This window comes from Myxocyprinus asiaticus, chromosome 45 (assembly GCF_019703515.2).
Source record: "Myxocyprinus asiaticus isolate MX2 ecotype Aquarium Trade chromosome 45, UBuf_Myxa_2, whole genome shotgun sequence".
NCBI classification, from domain to species: Eukaryota; Metazoa; Chordata; class Actinopteri; order Cypriniformes; family Catostomidae; genus Myxocyprinus; species Myxocyprinus asiaticus.
In genome coordinates this window covers 28,306,500-28,330,620 of record NC_059388.1, presented here as the reverse complement: position 1 = coordinate 28,330,620, position 24,121 = coordinate 28,306,500, and the positions used below count along the sequence as shown (strand labels likewise).

Sequence of the window (24,121 nt, the reverse complement as noted above, 5' to 3'; positions counted from 1 at the left end):
TCTCATAAGAGTTCATTGGCATCATTTTGGCATTTATGTCAGAGGGCTTGATTTTTTTTATATTTTTTTCTTCTTTTTTTCCCCCCTCACTTTTGACCAAAAAGGAAATATAAAACAAAAATGCCCAAGATTATATTTGTTTAACTCAATATATAGAACTAGTATCTGTATAACGTAAAATAAAATAAAATAAAATAGAATGAATAATTAAATTTAAAAAAAACTATTTCATATTTTATTTTATTTATTATAATTATTTTTTAAATTAAATAAAAACTAAATTGAACGTCAATGCTAAATTAGAACTGTAACTAAAGTGTCTCAAGTGCGCTATCTAGCGGATATAAGCCAAACTTTATTTTATGCAACGAGTTACGTCATCAGAAGGCGACAGATGTTTGGTTACATTACTTCTTCCTACATTTCCATGCGTCCTTGGGACTCTGTGCATGTTAGAAATGAGCGATTAACATTTTTACTTCCTTAAACACAATTACAGACATATCATAAAGTATATGAAGTGATGAATCATCTTTGGTAAGTTTTCAGAATTTGTATTCTCTGATTATAGAGCTGGGCTGTCAGCTACAGTCTTATAATTTAGGACTGGAATATGTTCACTTGCAGTTGCATATATTTACAAAAATATGCATCACTGTCTGTCAGTTAACTGATCACGAAACCTACTCTTTATATTACTGATGTTGTAAATGTAGATATATGTTTTGCATCATTTATAATATGGGTGTCTAAAGTTGATGTTCTCAAACCTTATGTTCTCTTGTCTTGCAAAAGCTGAATGCACATAGATTGAAGAGAGATGAGTGCTCTTAATGCCAGTGAACGAAGAGCTTGCTGGGGAGCGAGAGATGAGCTCTGGAATTGTTTAGATGCCAACCAAGACAGCATATCTGCCTGTGAAAAATACCAGCAAAACTTTGAAGCCAAGTGTCCTGCCCAGTGGGTGAGTTCAGAATCAGAATGAGCTTTATTGCCAAGTATGCTTACACATACAAGGAATTTGTCTTGGTGACAGAAGCTTCCAGTGCACAAACAATACAACAACAAGACAGAGATAATAATAACAAAATAGAATAAAAATAAAAAGTAAATATATATTTATATATGTATATGTGTATGTGTGTATATATACATATATGTACAAATACAAGAGTTAATGTTTTTGGTTTAATACAGTGTTAAGATATTGGGAATAAACAGGCTTTCATTGCCTTTAAAGGTGCTGCAATCAGTTTTTTTAGGAATACTACCAAAAAATATCCCTACCTGACAGAATTCACAGATATTGTAAACGCCTAAATGGCAAAACAATTTGTAAAAACAAAAGTCTGTCAGAGGAGCTGCCGCCCCTTTTTAGCCAATTAGAAAATTAAGCCAATCAGAAAGATTCTCTGACTAAGCTTACTGAACATAAGGTGCTGTAAGCGATTTCTTCTTAACATAACACTGAAAAAAACTGTCCTGAGATATCTCACCGGTCTCTGCGACAGCACTAGACTGTGTAAACGGCAAACAAAAATGTGACCGCGGGCCGCAGACAAATTCTTTGATCAGCCAATCAGAAGACTTGCTCTGTTTATTGCCTGTCAATCATTTTGCACATACTCATAGTGAAGTAGTTGAAGCGGATCATTCAGATTTAATTTGTCATATTTAGATTCATAACAGTTGTTAGCTGAAGTGCGCTATTTAGCTGCTGTAGTGTTTGACAACTGTGAGAAGACACAGCTGCTCTACTGTTTGGTGACTATATTTGGGGGTGGTGTTTTGGAAACAGGGGGCGTGTCTAATTTAACAGCTCAGTCTGGTGGAAGTTCCAGATTCAGAATGGCTAAAATCACTTGCAGCACCTTTAACTAACTTTTTGTGTCATTTCCAAAATCTGCCGATAGGCAATGAATAATAAACAATTGTATTATTTTGACATTTGATTGAATAGCGTTTAAAATAAGTATTAATTTAATTTGACCAAAATTACAACCATAACATTTTCTTTCATTTAATTGTTTTATGTTGCCTAATATCGCAATATACACTGGTGGCCAAAAGTTTGATATAATGTACAGATTTTGCTCTTATGGAAAGAAATTGGTACTTTAATTCACCAAAGTGGCATTCAACTGATCACAATGTATAGTCAGGACATTAATAATGCGAAAAATTACTATTACAATTTGACATTTTTTCTTAAACGACTTCAAAGAGTTCTCATCCAAAAATCCTCCATGTGCAGCAATGACAGCTTTGCAGATCTTTGGCATTCTATCAGTCAGTTTGTCCAGATACTCAGGTGACATTTCACCCCACACTTCCTGTAGCACTTGCCATAGATGTGGCTGTCTTGTCGGGCACTTCTCACACACCTTACAGTCTAGCTGATCCCACAAAAGCTCAATGGGGTTAAGATCCAGAACACTCTTTTCCAATTATCTGTTGTCCAATGTCTGTGTTTCTTTGCCCACTCTAACCTTTTCTTTTTGTTTTTCTGTTTCAAAAGTGGCTTTTTCTTTGCAATTCTTCCCATAAGGCCTGCACCCCTGAGTCTTCTCTTTACTGTTGTACATGAAACTGGTGTTGAGCGGGTAGAATTCAATGAAGCTGTCAGCTGAGGACATGTGAGGCGTCTATTTCTCAAACTAGAGACTCTGATGTACTTATCCTCTTGTTTAGTTGTACATCTGGTCTTCCACATCTCTTTCTGTCCTTGTTAGAGCCAGTTGTCCTTTGTCTTTGAAGACTGTAGTGTACACCTTTGTATGAAATCTTTTCAAGCATTGTATATCTTCATCCCTCAAATCAATTATTGACTGATGAGTTTCTAGAGAAAGCTGTTTCTTTTTCGCCATTTTTGACCTAATATTGACCTTAAGACATGCCAGTCTATTGCATACTGTGGTAACTCAAAAACAAACACAAAGACAATGTTAAGCTTCATTTAATGAACCAAATATCTTTCAACTGTGTTTGATATAATGGCAAGTGATTTTCTAGTACCAAATGATCAATTTATCATTATTACTCAAGGATAAGGTGTTGGAGTGATGGCTGCTGTCTAGATTTGATCCAAAATGACTTTTTTCAAATCGTGATGTTGTTTTTTTACATCAGTAATGTCCTGACTATATTTTATGATCAGTTGAATGCCACTTTGGTGAAATAAAGTACCAATTTCCTTCCGAAACAGCAAAATCTGTACATTATTCCAAACTTTTGGCTGCCAGTGTATATGCCATCGGTCGCCCTGGCCTCTGGAAATCGGCATCAGCAACTGATATACCGGTGGACCGCTGCTGTATTTGATTATTTGTATGTGCTGAAACCTTCAAATAATAATGATCAAAATTAGCAATGCAATACATTGATTTGTAATTCAAACACGTATATATTATAAGCCATTTAAGTAAATATTGCGTTTACATTTAAATGGGCTAGTGTCCTCTGTTCCATATTACAATGTTTGTACTGATTGTTGTAATTCAATGTCATTAAACGAAAAGACTTCTTGAAGTACAAGGAGAAAATACAAAATGAGTGATATGAATCTACAGAGGGAGCACCAAAATTATAGCTGAAACTGACTGACAGTCTGTGCATCAAATTGAATGATAACACACTGGACAATAGATAAAAAAAAGGATGCATAGCCACTATGCATACTGCAGTAGTACTGAAAATGTATCTTATTTATGACCCTGAGTGACACATCATATATAAACATTACTGTATATTTATGATGAACTTCTGCTGTTTGGAGCTTCATTGTGATATTTGATATGCAGAATAAATACATGATCCAAAAAATACTGTGTTTTATTTTGTTTTAGAGATGTCAGGTGAAACACAAGGTTGTTGCAAATGGATCGCAAAACATATTACAATAATTTGGTCATGACTAGGCTAATGGGCGGCCAACAATAACACAATGTTAGTTTCCTATATGTACATTGATTGACGGCCACCTTTCAAAAGCACAGAGGTTTATTAAATTTACGATCGCAAGAATAACAGTAGATTTGTACTCAACAATTATTCTATAACCAGTCCATACAAAGTATGTAACATTTTGGTAAGAGCATGTTAAATACTGTGTGATTTCATACAGCTGTTGCAACTAATGCATAATCTCTCTCAAAACGCTCAAGTAACTTATGCAAATGTATCAACATTTGTTAGACATCAGAAAATAAAGCATACAGATGTGTTACATACAGTTGGTACGAAACATGCATTGCTGATTGTATTTTGTCTTTTTTTGTTCTATGTAGGCACTCAAACTTGTGCGTTCATTTGTAAAGATGTTAATTTAAGCCTAATACTTTAAGGCAGCACTGATCTATAAGTGAAAAGAAGCTGGTAACTTTAAATATTTGCTACTAATTGTGCCATTCATTCACAATAGCTTTTTATATGTAATAGATGAAACATTTAATCTGAATGAGTAAAAATAAAATTTCCAGCTTAAGTCACAGTGAGTTCTGCATTTTCCCACAAAGCATTACGGATACTGTCTTCTTAACTCTGTACTCCACAGACGATAAAATAAGGCTGCTGTAACAGGCATGTGCCTCCTTCAGTGTATATTCAGTGTCTTCAGTCCCTACATGTCAAACACACGTATGCATCTTCCGTCCACCGCCGGCTACAAGCTGCCCGTGACATTACGCATCACCGCCCAGGTGGGGAACTCATTCAGCTGGAAAAGTGGCCCTCCCCATGTCATTATGGCCAACATGACCACAAAAACTCCAATCAGATTCACTCCAAATCCAGCCTTTACCTGCAAATAATGCAGAGGAAAAGGCAAAAACAACTTAGCTTGTGAAAGCAAAGTTTGAGCCCTCCACCCAGCTTTAGGCACAAAACATACTGTCAATAATACAGTCAATATTGGAAATGTCCTCCCAACAAAACAGGTGCCATTTGTGTCCCTCATATACAAATCTTGTATATGTCATATACAAGTCCTCGTGGTGGTGTAGTGACTCGCCTCAATCCGGGTGGCGGAGGACGAATCTCAGTTGCCTCCGCGTATGAGACCGTCAATCCGCGCATTTTATCACATGGCTTGTTGAGCGCGTTACCACGGAGACGTAGTGCGTGTGGAGGCTCACGCTATTCTCCGTGGCATCCACGCACAACTCACCACGTGCCCCACTGAGAGTGAGAACCACACATTATAGCGACCACGAGGAGGTTACCCCATGTGGCTCTACCCTCCCTAGCAACCGGGCCAATTTGGTTGCTTAGCACACCCTGGATTAGAACTCGTGACTCCAAGGGTGGTAATCAGCGTCAATACTCACTGAGCTACCAAGACCCCCAGTATATCCTTATATTGAAATGTATCAATTTAATTTAGGGATCACTTAATGTAGTTTATTAACACTTCAACACATTATTTGTCAGACTGAATGTTTAAAATCATTTAGAAGTTCAATTTAAAAAAAATTACCTCTTCTGTTTCATAGAATAACTTACAGTTACACTTCAAAGATGTGCTCATGGAAAACAAATGATTGACCTTTTGACCTTACGTTTTGGCACAGCTGTGAGATTTGATATAACCATATAATGTTTTCTCATACCATGTCGCTGATCTGCACGTGTCCATAACTGAACACAATGGCGTTTGGTGGGTTTCCAACGGGCAGCATGACACCGAATGACACACACATGGTGGCGGGTATGAGAGTGTGTAGAGGATTGATCTGTAGAGTCTCTGACTGTGATGGGACAGGACACACAGGGTCAGGATTTATTAGGGTCATCCAAGAAAGAACACAACTGTGAAATAATGCGGTTTCATGCTGATTTATGTGTGATTGTTTGATGTGTGTTAGCGTGTTCTAACCAAGGCGGAGAGGATGGGTAGAAATACTGTAAGTGTTGCAGGGTTGCTGGCGAACTCTGTGACGGCGGACACAAGCAGGCAGGCCAACAGCGTGACGGCCCAGGGAGGAAGACCACTCATTGGCTCCAGCTGCCGACCAATCCACATGGAGAGTCCTGACACCTGGCCGAGTGATGTCACATGATAAATGTAAAAGTTGTATAAAGTCATTTGGTATGTGTTTTCTAGAATAGATTACATCTGATGAACACTACAATACTCTCATAAAAAAAATTAAAAATAAAAATTCTTGTTGCAATCTAATCTCCACTTGGATAGTACTTTCCTGATGCAATTAAAACTTTACAATGCAGCACTTTGATAAAATAATTATTTGAAATATACTGTAATATAAAACCTAAAAATGCAGAGTTATACATATATATTTTTTAAGTACGTAATCTGTGATACAGTAATCTTTCAAATGTTTTTTACTAGATGTATTTATTTTATTAGATCGCTGCTTAGTAGATTAGATGCATTATACAACCATGCTTTATAGGTGTGAGTTTAAGGAAAATGCTCATTAGAGGGATAGTTCACCCAAAAATTTAAATTCTGTTATCAATTATTCACACTCATGCTATCCTAGATATGCATGATTTTTTTCTTCTGCTGAACACAAAGATTTTTAGAAGAATTTTTCAGCTCTGTAGGTCCATACAATGCAAGTGAAGGGGGTCCAAAACTTTGAAGCTCCAAAAAGCAAGTAAAGGTAGCATAAAAGCAATCCATAAGACTCCAGTGTCTTCTGGAGTGATCCAGTTGGTTTTGGGTGAGAATAGACCAACTCCTTTTTCTGTTCTCACCCAAAACCAACTGGATCGCATCAGAGACATGGATTAAACGCCTGGAGTCGTATGGATTACTTTTATGCTGCCTTTATCTCCTTTTTGGAGCTTTTGGAGTTCTGGCCACCATTCACTTGCATTGTATGGACCTACAGTGCTGAGATATTCTTCTAAAAATCTTCATTTGTGTTCAGCATAAGACAGAAGTAAATGATGAGACAACTTTCCCTTTTGGGTGTGAACTATCCCTTAAATGTCATTTAACTGACATTTTCCCCAAAGTAACATCAAAGAAATGTCCAGGTTAAATGTTATGCGAAAATAAATTAAGCCTATTTTAGGACCATTACATTTATTTAGCATTGTGGAATTACAATCCCAAAATTATCATTAATGCAAAAAAATATTATTGTCCAGATTCTTTCTATTTTTTTATTTCAAGCTTGATTACACTTCCTATAGTGCCATCTAGCACTGTGCGTATACGTCAAGCACTAGGAAGTGTAATTGAGCTTGAAATCATTATCATGCCTAGAGACTGCAATGGCGAGATCAACAGTAAAAAATAAGTTATATTTTGGTCCGTTCTTACACAACACCAACAGAATCGCTTAAGAAGAGATTGATTAAACCACTGGAGTCGTATGGATTGTTTTTATGCTGACTTTATCTCCTTTTTGGAGCAAGAAAGGTCTGATAACCATTCACTTGCATTGTATGGACCTACAGAACTGAGATATTTTTCTAAAAATCTTCGTTTGTGTTCAGCACAAGAAAGAAAGTCATACACATCTGGGATGGCGAGAAAATGATGAGAGAACTTTCATTTTTGGGTGAACTATCTCTTTAAGATGTTTCACAAAAACAGCCTAAATAGACAGAAGAACTGTGGAGAATTCGGCAAGAAGCTTGAAACATCCTATCTGCCAACAACCAAGAAAAACTGTGTCCAGGTGTACCTAGGAAAATTGGTGCTATTTTGAAGGCAAAGGTGGTCACACCGAATATTGATTTAGCTTTTTTATGTTTACTGGACTTTGTATGACGTAAATTGATAAATGAAAACTATTTATGGCATTATTTTTTAAGAAATCCTCACTATGCAACATTTTGTGTATAGTGCCTAAAACCTTTTCACAGTACAGTATATTTACAATTGTACTTAGCAAAATGTACTTCTCAGTTGAAATAATATCATTACTTTTTCCAGCATTACGATAAGAGTTTTTTTGCATTAAAGTAGGGGAGGGCAGTTTCAGTGTGCTTAATTGTCATGAAAATAATGTCACAATTCAAAAATTCTTAATGCTTTTACAAACAGCCTTTGATTCTTTATATGAATTTCTTCAATATAATTTCAATTTTTGTTTCTTTTTATTTTTTAATTTAATATGTCCAGACATTTCTGGACACTGGGCAGTTATTACAGAGACAATACCTCTGAAACAACCTGAGGTTAAGTGTCTTGATCAAGGGCAAAATTATGTTTATGGATCGCTTCTTTCAGGCTTCAAAACTTTTCAGTAACCAGCTCAGATCTACCAAGGCTCCACCAAAAATAACTTTTGCACACCTTACATCCGGCAGCCAGCGCGTATCCCCCTCCAACCAGAATAACAATCTCCCATGGCATGAGTCGCTGAAAGTCTTTCCATGTGATCATTGGTGCTAATGGATCCTCTTCCTCCTCATCCTCCTCATCACCTGCACAGATAACAGAAACAAACTGCTGTTACCAAATCCGGCCAGCAGGGTGTGCTACTGAGCACATTCACCTTTACTCTCATGTCCTCAACTGAATGACCTGGTTGTACAACGAGACCATGCCGGTCCGTATGACAGCAGTGGCCTGCTGAGTGAATGTTTGTGGTGGCATTGTAATGCGGAGAGGCTCTGCTGCGGTCAGCAAGGGATCTGACCTTTGCTCTCACTGGAGACTGCAGATGGCCAGGGCTTTCGAGCAGGGATGAGGAAGAGGAGGAAGCCGAGCAGCACCGACACTGTGGCATCGGTCCTGTAGCCCTTCCTGCAAGATGCGTAACATAGAGAAAGTTTCTATATCTCTTCTTTTCAAGGATTATTCAGTGAATAGTTCAAATCTAAAGTTTTGTTCTGAGTCAAATCAAGGCTCTTGTTTCAAATCCTAGGGAGCTGCCTTGCTGCCTACTACCTAAATAGGCAGCTACCTTCTAAGAGGCCGTTCACAAAGGGCACGTTCTTGCATTGAAAAAAGCTAGACAGTGCAATGAATGGAACAGAATGCTGGTGCCTCACTGTGCTTTTTTCCAAAAGTTAATGTGCGTGAGATGCTGAAATAACAGTGAGACACAGCGCAACGGCTGTGGCACAGACTTTTTTACACACAAAAAAATAGATTGCAGGTGTCTTACAATATGTTAAAAGGTTATTAAATTGACACACGTCTTAAACAGTGTTGGGTGTAATTGGATTACAAAGTAATTAGTTACTGTAATCTAATCACTTAGTTACAAAGTAGTGTAATGCATTACATTTTAAATTCTTGTAATCAGATTACAGTTACTTACGTTCAATGAAAGTAATGACTTTTAAGTACATTACTTGGGTTACAAATATTTCTGAAGAAAAATATGATGTGTAATAGAATTAAAATGTGAATTCATATGTTCATATGTACGTTTGTTTGCGTTTTTGTGACAGCTGAAGGGTGTACGACAATGAACAAGGAGAAAATAAACATTATTTTGAATTTGTTGAGCGGAAAAACCAAAACGTTTTTGTAAAAAGTATTTTAGAAAGTAACTTAAAAGTGAAGTAATTAGTAATGTGATTACATTTTCAATGAAGTAATCAGTAAAGTAATCTGATTATAATTTTAGAGAAGTAGTTAATAATTTTTAGTGGATTACTTTTTTGTAACTTACCCAAAACTGGTCTTAAAAAGGTGGCACACATGCGCAAGACACTAAAAAATCAGCAAGACATGGCACAACAATCGAAGAGTTTACACAAACAAATGGAATGCAGACGTCTCACAATGTGTTTTTATAAGTTGAAGGACTATTAAATTGACAATGTTTTTTAAAAATGTGGCACAAAGGTGCAAGATACTGACAAAACAGCAAGACACGGCACAAAGGTTAAAAACATCTGTATTGCACTACATAGAAACAGTTGAAAAAGAGTTCAGACGGATATAAAAACATGTTCTATGTGAACAGCCCCTTAGATGTTTTAGTTTGTGTCAAGGAAATGCTTAATTCTTGGAAATAATAGGAAATCAGTTCTATTGAATGTGTAAAGGTTAACTCAGGATGTTCATGTACTTCTCAAACAGGGATGTCCATCCGGGAACAAATCCCGGTTCCCTGGTGAACCACAGTATTGTCATCAGAACAAAGAAGACACCCGTCACGACTTCAGGATAGCTGTACACCGAGAGAAAATGTGTATTAGTCCAACTTCAAAATAATGCCTTTTTTAAAATAGTAAACCCACCAAATTATTATAAAATACAATAAATGAGCAAAGAAAGGGATACCAGACAGACAGACCCGTGAAACTCTGCTTTACCTGATAGGGCCGAGTTTCTGATACTCCTCATGAATGCGTTTCTCAGAAAGAATCTCACGCCTGGTTTTGCGTTTCTTGCTGAGAGAACAAGTCTCTTTAAAACTGTAAAAAGACGTCAGTATCTTAGTTCAACAAGATAATTTCACAAAGTATTTGAAAACTTAATGGACAGATAATATTAAAATCAAAATAACTACAGTTTGATATTCTTACTTGCATCCCAAAAATAAAAAGTGCAACCAGATCCAGGTGAGTATCAGCATAATCAGAGCGATCGGCAAGCTGAAGATGAACCAAGTGCCAAAATTGATGACCTTTGCCTCTGGGTAACGACTGAAAAAGACATTTTGTAGAACTTAATCTTTTATAAAGTGGCAATAATTTAAACTATTTGATTATCTGTTTAATTTATCAAAGATCGTAAAACTATCATTAAGGAAGTCCATCAAAGTGCATTGTTATCACTATCTAAAAATATATGGAGACACGTTCTTTGTCTTGTTGTGCATTGATTCATCGGTGACTTTCTTTCTTCTGCTGAACACAAACAAAGATTTTTAGAGGAACATCTCAGCTCTGTAGGGCCATACAATGCAAGTGAATGGTGACCAGACCTTTCAAGCTCCAAAAAGCGTATAAAGGCAGAATAAAAGTAATCCATGTGCAGGGTTGGGAGGGTTACTTTTGAAATGTATTCCACTACAGATTACAGAATACATGCTGTAAAATGTAATTTGTAACATATTCTGTTAGATTACTTAAGGTCAGTAACGTGTTCTAAATACTTTGGAGTACTTCTTCAGCACTGGAAGATTTTTTTCACTTGTTTTGACTATAAAAACTCTGCCAGTACAGTAAGACAAAATATACGTTAAAAATACATTCTCTGAAAAACCGAAATATCTTATGCAGTGTTATTTCTAAAACAAGATAAATCTAATTGATCTTGTTTTAAGGATTTTTAGATATTTTTACAGGAAAACAATAAAAAAAATTATTATAAAGAATACGATTTTTGCCCTAATATCAAAGGTCTTACTAGAAAAAAGAAATTATGATCCAACATGAATTTTCTTGATAATAAATATGACTGTGTCTGGTAACATGTGCATGTAAAATGGCTAGAAATAGCATTTTAGCTTAGCGTAAAGCTGACAATTTACACAAGGTTTATTTCTATTTCTTCTGCTCCAAACTTACTTCAAACTTACTTCTCTGTCTGCTCGTATTAATGTAACACATCATAAGAAAGTGTTTCACTGCTGTTCAAATGCACATTTGATCACATCATTTATATGTTGAAATGTTTTCCATCTCAAAGGACTAAATATTAAATGAAACAAATGACAATAAAATGCAAAGTAATCTCTTCAGTAATCAAAATACTTTTTGAATGTAACTATTATAATTACCAATGATATAAGTTGTAACTGTAGTGGAATACAGTTACTTATATTTTGTATTTAAATTATGTAATCCCATTACATGTATTCCATTACTCCCCAACCCTGTCCATGTGACTCCAGTGGTTAAATCTGTCTTTGAAACGATATGATAGGTGTGGGTGAGAAACTGATCAATATTTAAGTCCTTTTTTACTACTAATCTCCACTTTCACTTTCACATTCTGAAAGTGAAAGTGAATGTGGAGATTTATAGTTAAAAAGGATTTAAATATTTATATGTTTCTCATTCAAAGTGATTGCATTGCTTCGTAAGACATATATTAAAACACTGGAGTTGTATGGATTACTTTTATTCAGCCTATATAAGATTTTTAGAGCTTGAAAGTTCTGGCCACCATTTACTTGCACTGTATGGACCTACAGAACTGAGATATTCCTCTAAAAATCTTTGTTTGTGTTCAGCAGAAGAAAGAAAGTCATACACATCTGGGATGGCATGAGGGTGATTAAATGATGAGAGAATTTTCATTTTTGAGTGAACTATCCCTTTAAATTTGCATCTCAGTTGAACACCCTGCGTTTAGGGGTCAAATGGCTAATTTGTTCCAGAACAGTACAGGACAAGGTTCTGTTTACACAGTGTTTGAAAGCCCTAAGAAGATACTGAGATCCAATCAATATGCTGCAAGAATTCTGGCTGTCCCAATTAGGAGTTTACTTTGATTATATCTAAAATGTCAAGTCATTGATAACAATGCTTCCAGTGAACAGAGATTATAACAAAACAGGTGATATACATTTTGCAAAACAGAAAGGAGCATCAGGTAATCTTTATGGCCGTCAGTGCAAAACCCACTGACCCAATAAATACCCTCTTTTCACATGATTTATTTTCACCTTTGGACAAGCAAAGTTGCACAAGGAAAGGGTTCTGTTTCTCTGCTTAGCATCTTTAAAATGTCCAAGGAATAAGATGTAGCAGACTGAACAAATCTGAGTGCCAAAGAGCAATGTACCATTTTCTGAATGTACCTTTTTTAAAGGATTGGGCACTAAGTAAAGTGATAACATACTTGTTGAATTGTTCAGCAAAGATGAGGTTGGTGGATGTGCCGGTTATTGTGATGAGCCCACCGATGGTGGCCGCGTACGTGATGCTGAGAGATAGACATTTGCAGATCATGTGATCTCTCTTGGTGGGGTACAGAGAATCCCGGCGGATTTTGGGTTTCTTTGGCACAGGAATGCTGACTGGAGCCTGTTTAAGAACAATCTCAATCAATCATTTATGAAAAATCATGAGTAATTTTGCAAAGTTATCGTCAGCTAACAACAGGTCTCACCTCTGGTAGATATCCATTTGTTTGTTTAGAAAATTCTGGGCCGAATCCAGGCATTAATACTAGACCATTCAACTCCTACAGAATGAAAAAACAAAGTTCTTCAGTTTCTTTGTCTTGTTTTTCAATAAAAATATGTAAATGTGCTTTAAAAAAAGATAATTCTGATCGGAGATGAAAAGAAGTGCTAAAAATAGTTATTAGAGAATTTATTGTAATCTTATGCAAATCTTATATTTCAACATTTATATGTCATGTTTGTGAGCATTAAAGCGATAGTTCACCAAAAAAGAAAAATTCTCTCATCATTTACTCACCCTCATGCCATCCCAGATGTATATGACTTCCTTTCTTCAGCAGAACACATTTGAAGAAAAATAGAAAAATATCTCAGCTCAGTAGGTCCTTATAATGGAAGTGGATGGTAACATGATTTTTGATGCTTCAAAAAGTACAGACAGTCAGCATTAATGTCATTCATAGACTCCAGTGGTTAAATGAATGTCTTATAAAGTGATACTATCACTTTTGGTGCAAAAAGATCAATATTTAAGTACTTTTTATCTATAAATCATCACGTCTAGTAAGCAACAGTATGCGTGTTCACGATTGGGCTGAGGTCGCGTGGTCTTTCCAGCGATGGCATGGCAACGTTGCATTTGTTGCAACAGATGCTCTCTACCTCTGTTGGCATTGCCTGGCATTGCCTACATGTGTACCACCACATCTCCTGAGCTCTCTGTCTCTCTGAGGCTTGTTGTTGTGCTGCTTTTGGTCCAGCCTTTTCCATCTCCCTGTGCTTCTGGTCAGATTACTCAGGTTCAAATAAATATGGCTGTGCAAAAACTTTTAATATCCTCTTCTCCTCTTAAACCAAAATCTTCTGACATATATGTTTAAATTTGCTTCAATTTGTTTACGGCGTTCAGTCTGTGCAACGTTCCTCCACTACCCTTCTGGGTGTGCCACGCATGCACCACTTCTCGCGTGAACATGCCAACGCCAATACGTCACACGAGAGACCACGTGACCTCAGCCCTCTCATGAACGCACATACCGCTGCTTAACTGAAGTGATTATTTATAGTTAAAAAGTACTTAAATATTGATCTTTTTCACACCAAATCAATCGTATCACTTTATAAGACATTCATTTAACCACTGGTGTCGTAAGGATGACGTTAATGCTGATTGTCTGTGCTTTTTGTAGCATCAAAAATCGTGTTACCATCCACTTCCATTATAAGGACATACTGAGCTGAAATATTTTTCTATTTTTCTTCAAATGTGTTCTGCTTGTAGAAAGGAAGTCATATACATCTGGGATGGCATGAGGGTGAGTAAATGATGAGAGAATTTTCATTTTTTGGTGAACTATTCCTTTAAAGGTGCTCTCAGTATCTTTTTTCTTTGTATCATCTTGGACTTACACTGACACCTAGTGGCTTGGATGCAGCATTATTTAAAATCAATAGTTTTCAATTTCAGATGCCATAGAAGAAATTTTGTATTCGCAGTCAACCATGATTAATTTAATCAATGAGTGAAAGTGTCAAATAACAGGATGGTTACTGAGATTAAGCGAGTACATTTACATTTAGCAGACACTTTTATCCAAAGCGACTTACAAATTTGTCATACAAAGTTCAACAACATCTACAGTGTTGTAATGCCAAGCTCTCAAGGTGGCTGAAGTATTATAGATGCTAGCGCAGAAGAAAGAGACGAGAAGTGTATATATATATATATATATATATATGTATATTATTATTACATTTATGCATTTGGCAGACACTTTTATCCAAAGCGACTTACAGTGCCCTTATTACAGGGACAGTCCCCCTGGAGCAACCTGGAGTTAAGTGCCTTGCTCAAGGACACAATGGTGGTGGCTGTGGGGATTGAACCAACAACTTTCTGCTTACTAGTTCAGTGCTTTAGTCCACTCCACCACTTATTATTATTATTATTATGTGATTCTAACATGGCAGCCCCCATGTGCGGACCCTCTCCATGTAGAATAAAACAGTTTTCTAAGGTTACTGATATGACTGGATTCTTCATTTTAATATGAGTGGTCATGAAAAAATGCAAAATTAAAATTCATGTCTTTAGGAGTCTTTAGGAAAAAATTACTGAGTACACATTTAAGATGAATTAAAATAAATCTACAATTGGGACAGTTTTGTTAAAAACCTACAAAATCATAGAATTAAACTGACTGCATAAAACATACAGTTTACACATTATGGAACTTTGGACTTTGGCTTCATTTACTTCAAGATTAACATTTTCCAAATAATTTCAAGATGTCATTAGTTTGATGTGTGTAAATATATTATTGTATTCCTTATTGTTCGTTGGTGGCCAATCTCATTAACATTCAAGTGGCATTTTGGGTAACAAAAAGATTTTGTCTTACCTCATTCAGCATGCAGACTTCATGTTTTTCACTGCAATCAAAGAGAAATTACAGTAAATAAGCTTGTTGTAATACTAAGCAATTACTACATTTCACTTTGGCCCGACACATTGGCTTACTTTATTTTACGGTCCATCAACTCAAGTTGATTCTTGCTCAGTTCTTGGTTTTCCTCTTTGTCTGTGAAGTATGTGACAAAATGAAATCAGAATAAGTTTTTTCTTCTTGTTCTTAAACACATGCTCTTACAATGCAACTTCACCTGCAAAAGGTTCTCTGCAAACAAACAAACACTGAAAAAATGATTTTGTAGTGAAGCTAATATAGCAGTAAAGATTAAGTACTTTATACATTGAATAAGTTAGTTGAAGCGTGAACTTGAAAATATTAAATAAATTTAACATTTTTACTCAATTCAAACATGTAAAAATGTATGCTGTAGCTTATAAGTAACGATTATTTATGATTGTTTGTTATCTTTACAATGCGTCATCATGTATCAGTCCTAAAGGAGAAAACCTTGTCATATTTATTTGCTAATTCAAGTACATTTCACAAGAAAAGAAAAGAAGTAAATTTTACTGAACTTTTTGAAGCTGGTGTTCCCAGCATGCACCGGGCTTGAATAATTAATGAGCTTGCAAGTTGATTCACACCGTTTGTATTGTTGATTTTGTTGTTACGTTTGTTAACTTTTTGTTTTGTGAAGTCTGAAGTTTACTCAATATTACCCGTTCATGATAAAAAAAAATTATCTCTTGATTGTTACTTTCGTCGTGCACTAAGTAATGAGGTCTGCTTGCACGGCTCAATATCTTGATTAAATCTCCATTAATGCAAGGTGATGTTGTTTAATATACTATATAGAATGCATTAAGCTTCTGGGTGCGATGTGGGGCATGACTAAATACGTTTAAAAAGCATTGAAATGCAAGTACACTTTTAAAAGCATAGTTTAATTCAGTGCTACATTGTTTGAGTAAAATGTACAAACAAACAGTGAGTACAATTTAAATGTTTCTTGAGAAGTTCTAATTAAAGCCACCAAGAATTGTGTGTAGCCTGAATGTGGTCTGTTTAATTTACTACAGTAGCAATTTCTGTGTGTAAACCCCACTCCAATATTTTTTTTTTCAGTGCAGGCTGCAATATTTTACTACACTATTCCTTCACCAGCTATACATTTCATTTTACAAAATCACCATGCACAGATGTGATTGCTGGTTTTCCTCACCGCTCTCCTCGTCCTGTGTAGTATCCACAGTCACCGAGTCTTCAAGACTATCTGCAATTCCGGTGCAGATCAGTTGTTGTAGTACGGCTTCAGCGATCGGCATCACCATCGCCGTGGTGGACGTGTTGCTCAACCACATGGAGAGAAATACGGTACAGCACATGAACCCCAACACCAGCCTACAACACAAAGAACAAATACTATAGAGAATGTACGCAGGTCAGTCTGTAATATAACTGTATATGTGTGTTAAAGTGCTTGGAACAACATGAGGGTTAGTAGATGATGCTAGAATTTTAAGGGGTGGGTGAAGAGGTATTGGTGAAGTACATACATGCCAGGTTTTGCTCCAGCGATCATGACCATCCGGAGGGCGATGCGCTTATGCAGGCTCCATTTCTCAATGGAGGCAGCCAGACATATGACCCCCATCAGCAACAGAGTTGTGTCCTTAAAATACTCTGAGGCCACCTGCATACACACGCACATGGATATGTTATAGCATTTTGCTTTTAATCTATAACAAACTGTCCTTTCTTGAACTTAGTGCAAAAATGCTGACACAGTAAGTAAGAATGATGATGTTTACAGTCTTATAGTCTTATACTCTGACCTGTTATTGCCATTCCCTCTGTCTTATATTTTCAACCTATGTCCATCACATTACAGCAAAATACAGATAAAGCCTTCACTATCACACAAGAACTACAGTATGACTAACATTTGGCTAACTTACTGTTATGTGTAAAAAGCTTTCTCTGCTGAATAGACCAACTTAGACCAGTATGATGAGACTGTTTTGTGTTGGTCTGTTCACCAGCAAAACTCAGTTAGTGCTGCTGGTTGAACAACTAAAGGTAAAGTGTGTCATTTTTTATTTGTTAAAATACTTAGTAGCCCAGATTAATTGTAAGTAAGCCATTCATAGGTTGATTCCCCCCAAAAGTGTAAACACTGACTCTGTGGCACTTTTAAAACATACAAAAATTCTGTAAGTTTGAGCATCGTGACCAGCCTAGCACAGCAACACTGGCTACACCAATGGCGCAAGTTTGGGCCGGGATTATTTGTTTGAAGAATGGCCATTTTTGCTATTCAGTTTGGTGATGCTAGTTACTCAGAAACTGCTCACTGCACCTATATGCTAGTTAAGAAGCTAGTGGGGCTAGCTTTTGAAATGCAACATATGCAGGTATGCTAGGAAAACAAAAAAGCTAGTCTTAGCAGACTAGACCAAAAAAAAAAAAAAAAAAAAAGAAAAAAAGAAGAGGTGAGATTGTGCAAAAAAGGTCATATTTACCCAACATGATTACAAGGACTTAAGATAACAGGTTGCTTTGTCAAGTTTGTCAATGGGATTTAGTCACATGATGCAGCATTGTGTCTTACATAATATGTTGGTGGTTTATTGGATGCTATAACAGGGTGGTACAAATGAATAATCAGCAACTCTGAGAGCTGAAGCAGCAACGCTCAAGCACAGCTAATTACTGCAATCACATGGAGGCAGACTCGATGAAAAGAAACGATTAACATTTTACTCGTCACTTAAAGCTTTTACAGATTTCGTGACTCTAAAAGCTTCAACTAAAGAGGAGAAAATAGAAAGACTCTGGACTTATAGTGGTACTTAAGATTAATTCCCTGATGAAGAGGCTCAAATGGTCATAAGGACTGTGATGAATGTAACCAGGTCAAACAGAGTCATACTCAACTTGCATAAACCATCACCGCAAAGTCCTTACATTTAAAGGGATAGTTCACCCAAAATTAAAATTCTCTCAGTGTTTACTCACTCTCATGACATCCAAGATGTGTGTTACTTTCTTTCTTCTGCTGAACACAAAGATTTTTAGAAAAATATCTCAGCTCTGTAGGTCCATACAATGCAAGTGAATTGTAGCCAGAATTTTGAAGGTCCTAAAAGCACATAAAGGCAGCTAAAAAGTTGTTAAATCCATGTCTTCAGAAGCGGTGTGGGTGCGAAACAGATCATTATTTAAGTCCTTTTTTTTTACTACAAATCTCCATTTTCAATTCCATGTTCTTCTTCTTTTGTTTTTGGTGATTTGCAATCTTCAGGCATATTGCCACCTGCCGGGCAGGGAGAAGAATTTATAATAAAAAGGACTTAAATAGTTATCTGCTTCTCATCCAAACCTATTACTGTATATCACTTCTAAAGACATGAATTTAACCACTGGAGTCATATGGATCACTTTTATGCGCCTTTATATGCTTTTTGGAGCTTGAAAGGTCTGGTCACCATTCACTTACATTGTATGGACCAACAGAGCTGAGATATTCTTCTAAATATCTTTGTTTGTGTTCAGACACATCTGGGATGGAATAAGGGTGGGTAAATGATGATTATCCCTTTATGTATGTTAAACATTAGCCTATTACAGGCTGTGCATGAAGTTTATGAATATGACAGATTTACTTGAACACTTAATTCATATTGTGGGATCCAGAAGTGTGAAGCCACTAATGAAAATCCTTTTATTTTGCATTCTTTTCTAATTTGATACAAAATTTGTCATTAAACATTCTATTACATTATATAATTATATTTTTTGTAGGATGATAATAACAATTTGAGTGAAAAGTTGAGTTGAAAAATATATGTGAATTTCAGAATTTCTTGATATGTCCCCCTTTTGCTTTAATGACAGAATGATCTCAAGCTGGCATGGATTTGCAATTATATTGTCTTGCAATGATATGGACCCAAAGTATGCATATTGTAATTGCAATAAGTAATTGTAGAGTTGATATCAGTGAAATTATTGTGTTCAGAATTTTTTTTTTCTTTGCAGAACGTTGTATACAAAACATTCTTACCTCACTAGATTTGAGGACCCCAAACAGTGGGTACAGAAAAGCTGGCACCAGTGCAGCAGCACCCAGTGGCACAGCTTCAGATACCCAATACACCGCTGTCACTATCAGGACATATGCACAAGACGATTCCTACAGGAAAAACAACCCAAAGAGAGAGTTATCATAATGAACATGACATTCAGAAATTGTCCTGTGCAGTGTACAGTATTAACATACTTTTATTAATATTTTGCACCAAAATATGGAGTTAGACATTGCCATGTAATTTGACAGTATTGTAATGTTATGTAAACACTGTTAATACTGGGCCTTTTTGTAATGTGGTATGCATATTATGTTGTCATTGTTGATTGGTTGTTTTTAAGTGAATGATTGAGTGAAATGTGCCAAGATCTGTTATGAGGAAATAATTAGTATTTCTGCAGTCTGTAAGTAATAATGTTAAATAATGTCACTTCAGCTTGACTAAAGTCTGCACGCCAATGTAAGACTAACAGCAGTGTGTCAGGTGACTCATATTGCTCAATTAATCTGGTTTCAAAACAGGCCTACGACCAGCCAAACAGTTAATACATGCTCGCACTTTCCACTGTTGTGTACAGGCACAATGAAAACGTCTAGTTAATGAGAATGATGTATGAATGCATTTATACCCATTTTACTGTGAGGTACTCTGAACATAGGGCTATTGAGACAAAAATGGGCAATAAGTAAACATTGGCTACGTTCTGAATAGAATTCAAGCTTCCTGCTTAATGCATATTGTGCAGTACACACTGAAATAGCCTACTACTGTATTTTGAGAAAAAAGTAAGTGAAACAGTATGCTGTATGCATCGATAAATGTTTCGAACAGTAGTATGTGTTTATATGACCTTTCACGTTGTTGTGTATGTTAAAAATCACAGTGCCCCCTCAGCCAGACCACTGTGCCCCCTCGGTCAAAATGTTGTATTTGAGCCAATTTTTTTATTTAGATATTATCTTTTAAATGTGTTTTACTTTTTTGACAGCCTAAATATTCAACTCAATTGTACAATAAATTAAATAAGTAAAGTAATCCTTAAACTATTTGTGGTGAGTAATTGAACATTTCAGGTGAAGGGTGTCTTTCAGTTGACTGCTCTCTTCTTAATTAGAAAAATGTTGTCTGCTATAATTCAGTCAGAGCTCAGAGGCTCAAAGGCTAAAAGAAGGAAATGGATTTAAGAAAAGGAATTTTCCTAGGATAATGAATTATATATATATATATATATTTGTGTGTGTGTGTGTGTGTGTGTGTGTGATTTTTCTCCCCTTTTCTCCCCAATTTGGAATACCCAATTCCCAATGTGCTCTAAGTCCTCATGGTGGCGCAGTGACTTGCCTCAGTCTGGGTGGCAGAGGACGAATCTCAGTTGCCTCCACGACTGAGACTGTCAATCCGCGCATCTTATCACGTGGCCTGCATTACTCATGTGGAGACTTCACGCTATTCTCTGCGGGATCCACGCACAACTCACCACATGCCCCACAGAGAGCGAGAATCACATTATAACAACCACAAAGAGGTTACCCCATGTGACTCTACCCTCCCTAGCAACCAGGCCAATTGGTTGCTTAGGAGACCTGGCTGGTAGGGGTGGTAGTCAGCGTCTTTACTCACTGAGCTACCCAGGCCACTAGGATAAGGATTTAACTAAATGCTGTAACTAAAAAGTGCAAGCATATGTGGAGAGATGCTGTCCTCAAGACAAGAGGACACTCGGTGCATTCAGTAGTTCTAATTGGGAGTACAGCGGTTTACTACCTTTTGCTGTGTTTTGTTAATGAATATACGTTAAGTTGTCTTAAACAGTCATTTAGGTTGATAAATGGATAGGACATTTTAAGCATAAACTTTTTCCGTGATATAGCGCCCCTCTTTGGACCTGCCGATGGGTACATAGAGTTTAATGGGTTTTAACTGGCTACTTGCCTCACATTCTTATAAATAATTAGTCCTATAACAGATTAATGTAACTTTCAGTACAATAAAAGGGACAAATACAGTTACAGGTTCAAACCAGCTGTTCTGGTTACATATGACCCCATTTTTGGTCATTCTATTGACCTTCAATGCTCTTACATTGCGGGCATGCCCAGAGCTGATTAATACCAAGTGTGGTCTTGCATTCATAAACTCAACATGGTATGCATTCTCTCTCCCCACATTTCTGCTTTCTCATTACATCCCAACTGTGTCTAAAACCTGTGTTGAAGGACTTCCAGTTCTGTGGCACACTAGCAGATTAAGCTTCCATTGGCACATTGTTTTCACTCTGTCGTAATCTCATCATTGCTCAAGGAATCAATTCACGCAGAGCAAATTGATTTTTTGTTAACTAGTCTGATGGGATAGTGATGTGTCAGTTGGGGGAAGAAATGGTGTAATTATAACATTATAAACCTTAAATATGCACTATTCTGTTTCAACATCAGCTAGAGAACTCAAAGTGTAGGAAAACCAACTGCATTCATTACATAATTGTTTAGTGTGAATAATTGCTTGCACTCAGTGAGTGAGATGGGATTACTGAACTACTGTGAACTAAATGATGATGACTTTATTTCTGACCCTTGATTAAAGTGTATTCTAAAGAGGCCTCTAAAATAAGGACAGGAAACATGTGGGACTAGTGATCTAATCTTAAGTGTGTTTTGTGATAATTGCATTTCCTGGAGAGGAACTGATCTATGCAATGTTTTCCTCTTTGTATATTGACTTGATAACTGTTTTAATAAAGTGTCTGATTATAATTGTGTCGTTGACATATAACATGTAAAATAACGTTTTAGATATTCAATATCAATATTTTAGTTTGAAAGTTACATAAATGGAAAGGGAAAGTGTATGCTATATCTTGTTTTATATAAGTGTATGATATAATTTTTTACACCATTTTTAATCAACTTTTTACCTTCATTAGTTCATTTTAAATGGCAATGTGGTGTGACAAATGAATTTTTGTAAGTACAAATATTCCATGTTGTATCTCATTTAAAATGAGGCCATAAACTGTATGCCTAATAATAATTGGAAAAATGTATTATAGCATGTCACACTGCTGAAACTATCCAACTGTGGCTTGTGCTGCCATTGTTGTGGTGAAACACATACTGTACATAAAAGAGGTTTATGTTCATAATCTCAGGCACTATTTGGACTAAATAAAAGCCTGCAACAATAAGGCTGAAATGAAAATGTATGATAAATAAAATGTACTACATTTATTTGCAAATAAATGGTCATTTGTGTGAGAGTTCCAGGGTCAATTAGATGCCTCTCTGCAGGTTTTGATAATTTTGGACTGAAATGGAGTTCCCACATGCTCCATAAACAAACAACATCTGTAAAAATTGCCTGTGTTTCAGATAAACAGTTCCCATCAGAACCCCATGCACACTTTCACCGACGGCGTGGTCTGATTTTCCTGCTCCTGGATAACTACCAATTTGGTGAGAGGTCGCTGCGTCTCCACGAGCAACCCCAAAGACCCAAAAAGAGTACAGCCAATAACCGCATGTTTGATACATTATATTGTCTAGACTGTCTGTCTCAAATATAGAATCATTGTCCAAATGCATATTATTTGTGTGTGTGTCTGTCTGTCCAATGTTCCATTCAACTATATGGACAATTATAATGAAACGAACAGATTTCAGAAGTCTCTGCGCATATACTTATACTTAAAATATACTTAAAATGGTAAAAGATATATAGTCTGTTTTTAAGCGCTTCGCATTTGGTGCAAATATCCAAAAGTTACCAACGCGCACCAGTGCGTAAATGCGCATGGAGAACGCGCGCCTTGCGCACTTTTCACGGGTTCATGTGAATGTAACTGTGGATATGGAAATGTACTTACACTGCACGGGTGGATGAGTGGCAGAGGCAGTAACAATAAAGGGATCATGACCACGAGAATGAGTTTCCGAGCCGTCCATATTTTTTTAAATAAGTCCATTCTTGCGCCTTCCAACCGCATGGGAGAATGCTTTGCAAATCAGCTACTCAGAAGTCCAGGGTTCAGGTTCCAGACGTTTTCCTCCACAATAAGCCTCTTTACTTTCCCTTTTAACTTTTATGTGAATTTCTTACTATAGTTTTAGTGAAGTTGTTCCTGTCCAAGCAAAATGTGCGTTCCCTTTTTCGTGCGTTTTTCGCAGTAATCTCCGCGCGTTAAAAGTTGGTTTGGTTGCATGGATTGGAAGCGCAAGTGTTGTCTTTGGTTCCTGTATGATTGTGCTATGTCCTGAGGTCCTCCTTATCCATTCAGGAGTGATATTCAGAATCAGGCCCCTCTTATACCCCTTAACAGAATGTATCGATGAAAAGGACAGCGGTAGTTCCTTTTGTGTCTCCACCTGTATGTGATTTTATCTGTGATTCGCCATGCGCCCCGATTTTTGACTGTAATCTTAACAAAGCTAAACAGCGCTAACTGCGTGCAAGAATGCATTAACTGTCCTCTTAGTAAACTTATTTCCTTATAAAACTTCTCCTATGATGAAGAGGAAATTTATGACTACACAGCAAAGCTAATTTTTCTTTAATCCAGTCGTATCTCCACCCAGTTTGCGGCTGGACCAATCAGAGTTGA

At 36.6% G+C, this 24,121-nt stretch overlaps 2 protein-coding genes across 2 annotated transcripts in view; one reads left to right on the top strand and one right to left on the bottom strand.

Annotated features, from left to right (window-relative positions):
- The window catches only part of LOC127434831 (single-stranded DNA-binding protein, mitochondrial-like), a 106,713-nt gene that overhangs the window by 36,644 nt on the left and 45,948 nt on the right, over positions 1-24,121 (top strand). The gene's annotated exons all lie outside the window — the stretch shown is intronic.
- On the bottom strand, positions 801-24,011 carry LOC127434823 (solute carrier family 13 member 4-like). Its single transcript, XM_051687826.1, has 16 exons — positions 23,387-24,011; positions 19,500-19,628; positions 16,990-17,126; positions 16,656-16,834; positions 15,541-15,601; positions 15,422-15,452; positions 13,004-13,078; positions 12,734-12,918; positions 10,468-10,587; positions 10,255-10,356; positions 10,008-10,109; positions 8,622-8,728; positions 8,276-8,406; positions 5,873-6,034; positions 5,607-5,744; positions 801-4,798 (listed from the first exon to the last, which is right to left on the bottom strand). Exons 1-16 carry the CDS (start codon positions 23,504-23,506, stop codon positions 4,661-4,663), a joined length of 1,917 nt encoding a protein of 638 aa, XP_051543786.1. The 5' UTR covers positions 23,507-24,011; the 3' UTR covers positions 801-4,660.

What these genes read in the sequence shown, in the direction of transcription:
- LOC127434823 (XM_051687826.1), bottom strand. Translation starts at nt 23,506, where the DNA reads ATGCGGTTGGAAGGCGCAAGAATGGACTTATTTAAAAAAATATGGACG. An exon ending in GGGTCCTCAAATCTAGTGAG is followed by an intron (nt 17,127 to 19,499) that starts GTAAGAATGTTT and finishes GTGTGTATGCAG; the next exon opens with GTGGCCTCAGAGTATTTTAA. An exon ending in AGTCTCCAGTGAGAGCAAAG is followed by an intron (nt 8,407 to 8,621) that starts GTCAGATCCCTT and finishes TTATCTGTGCAG; the next exon opens with GTGATGAGGAGGATGAGGAG.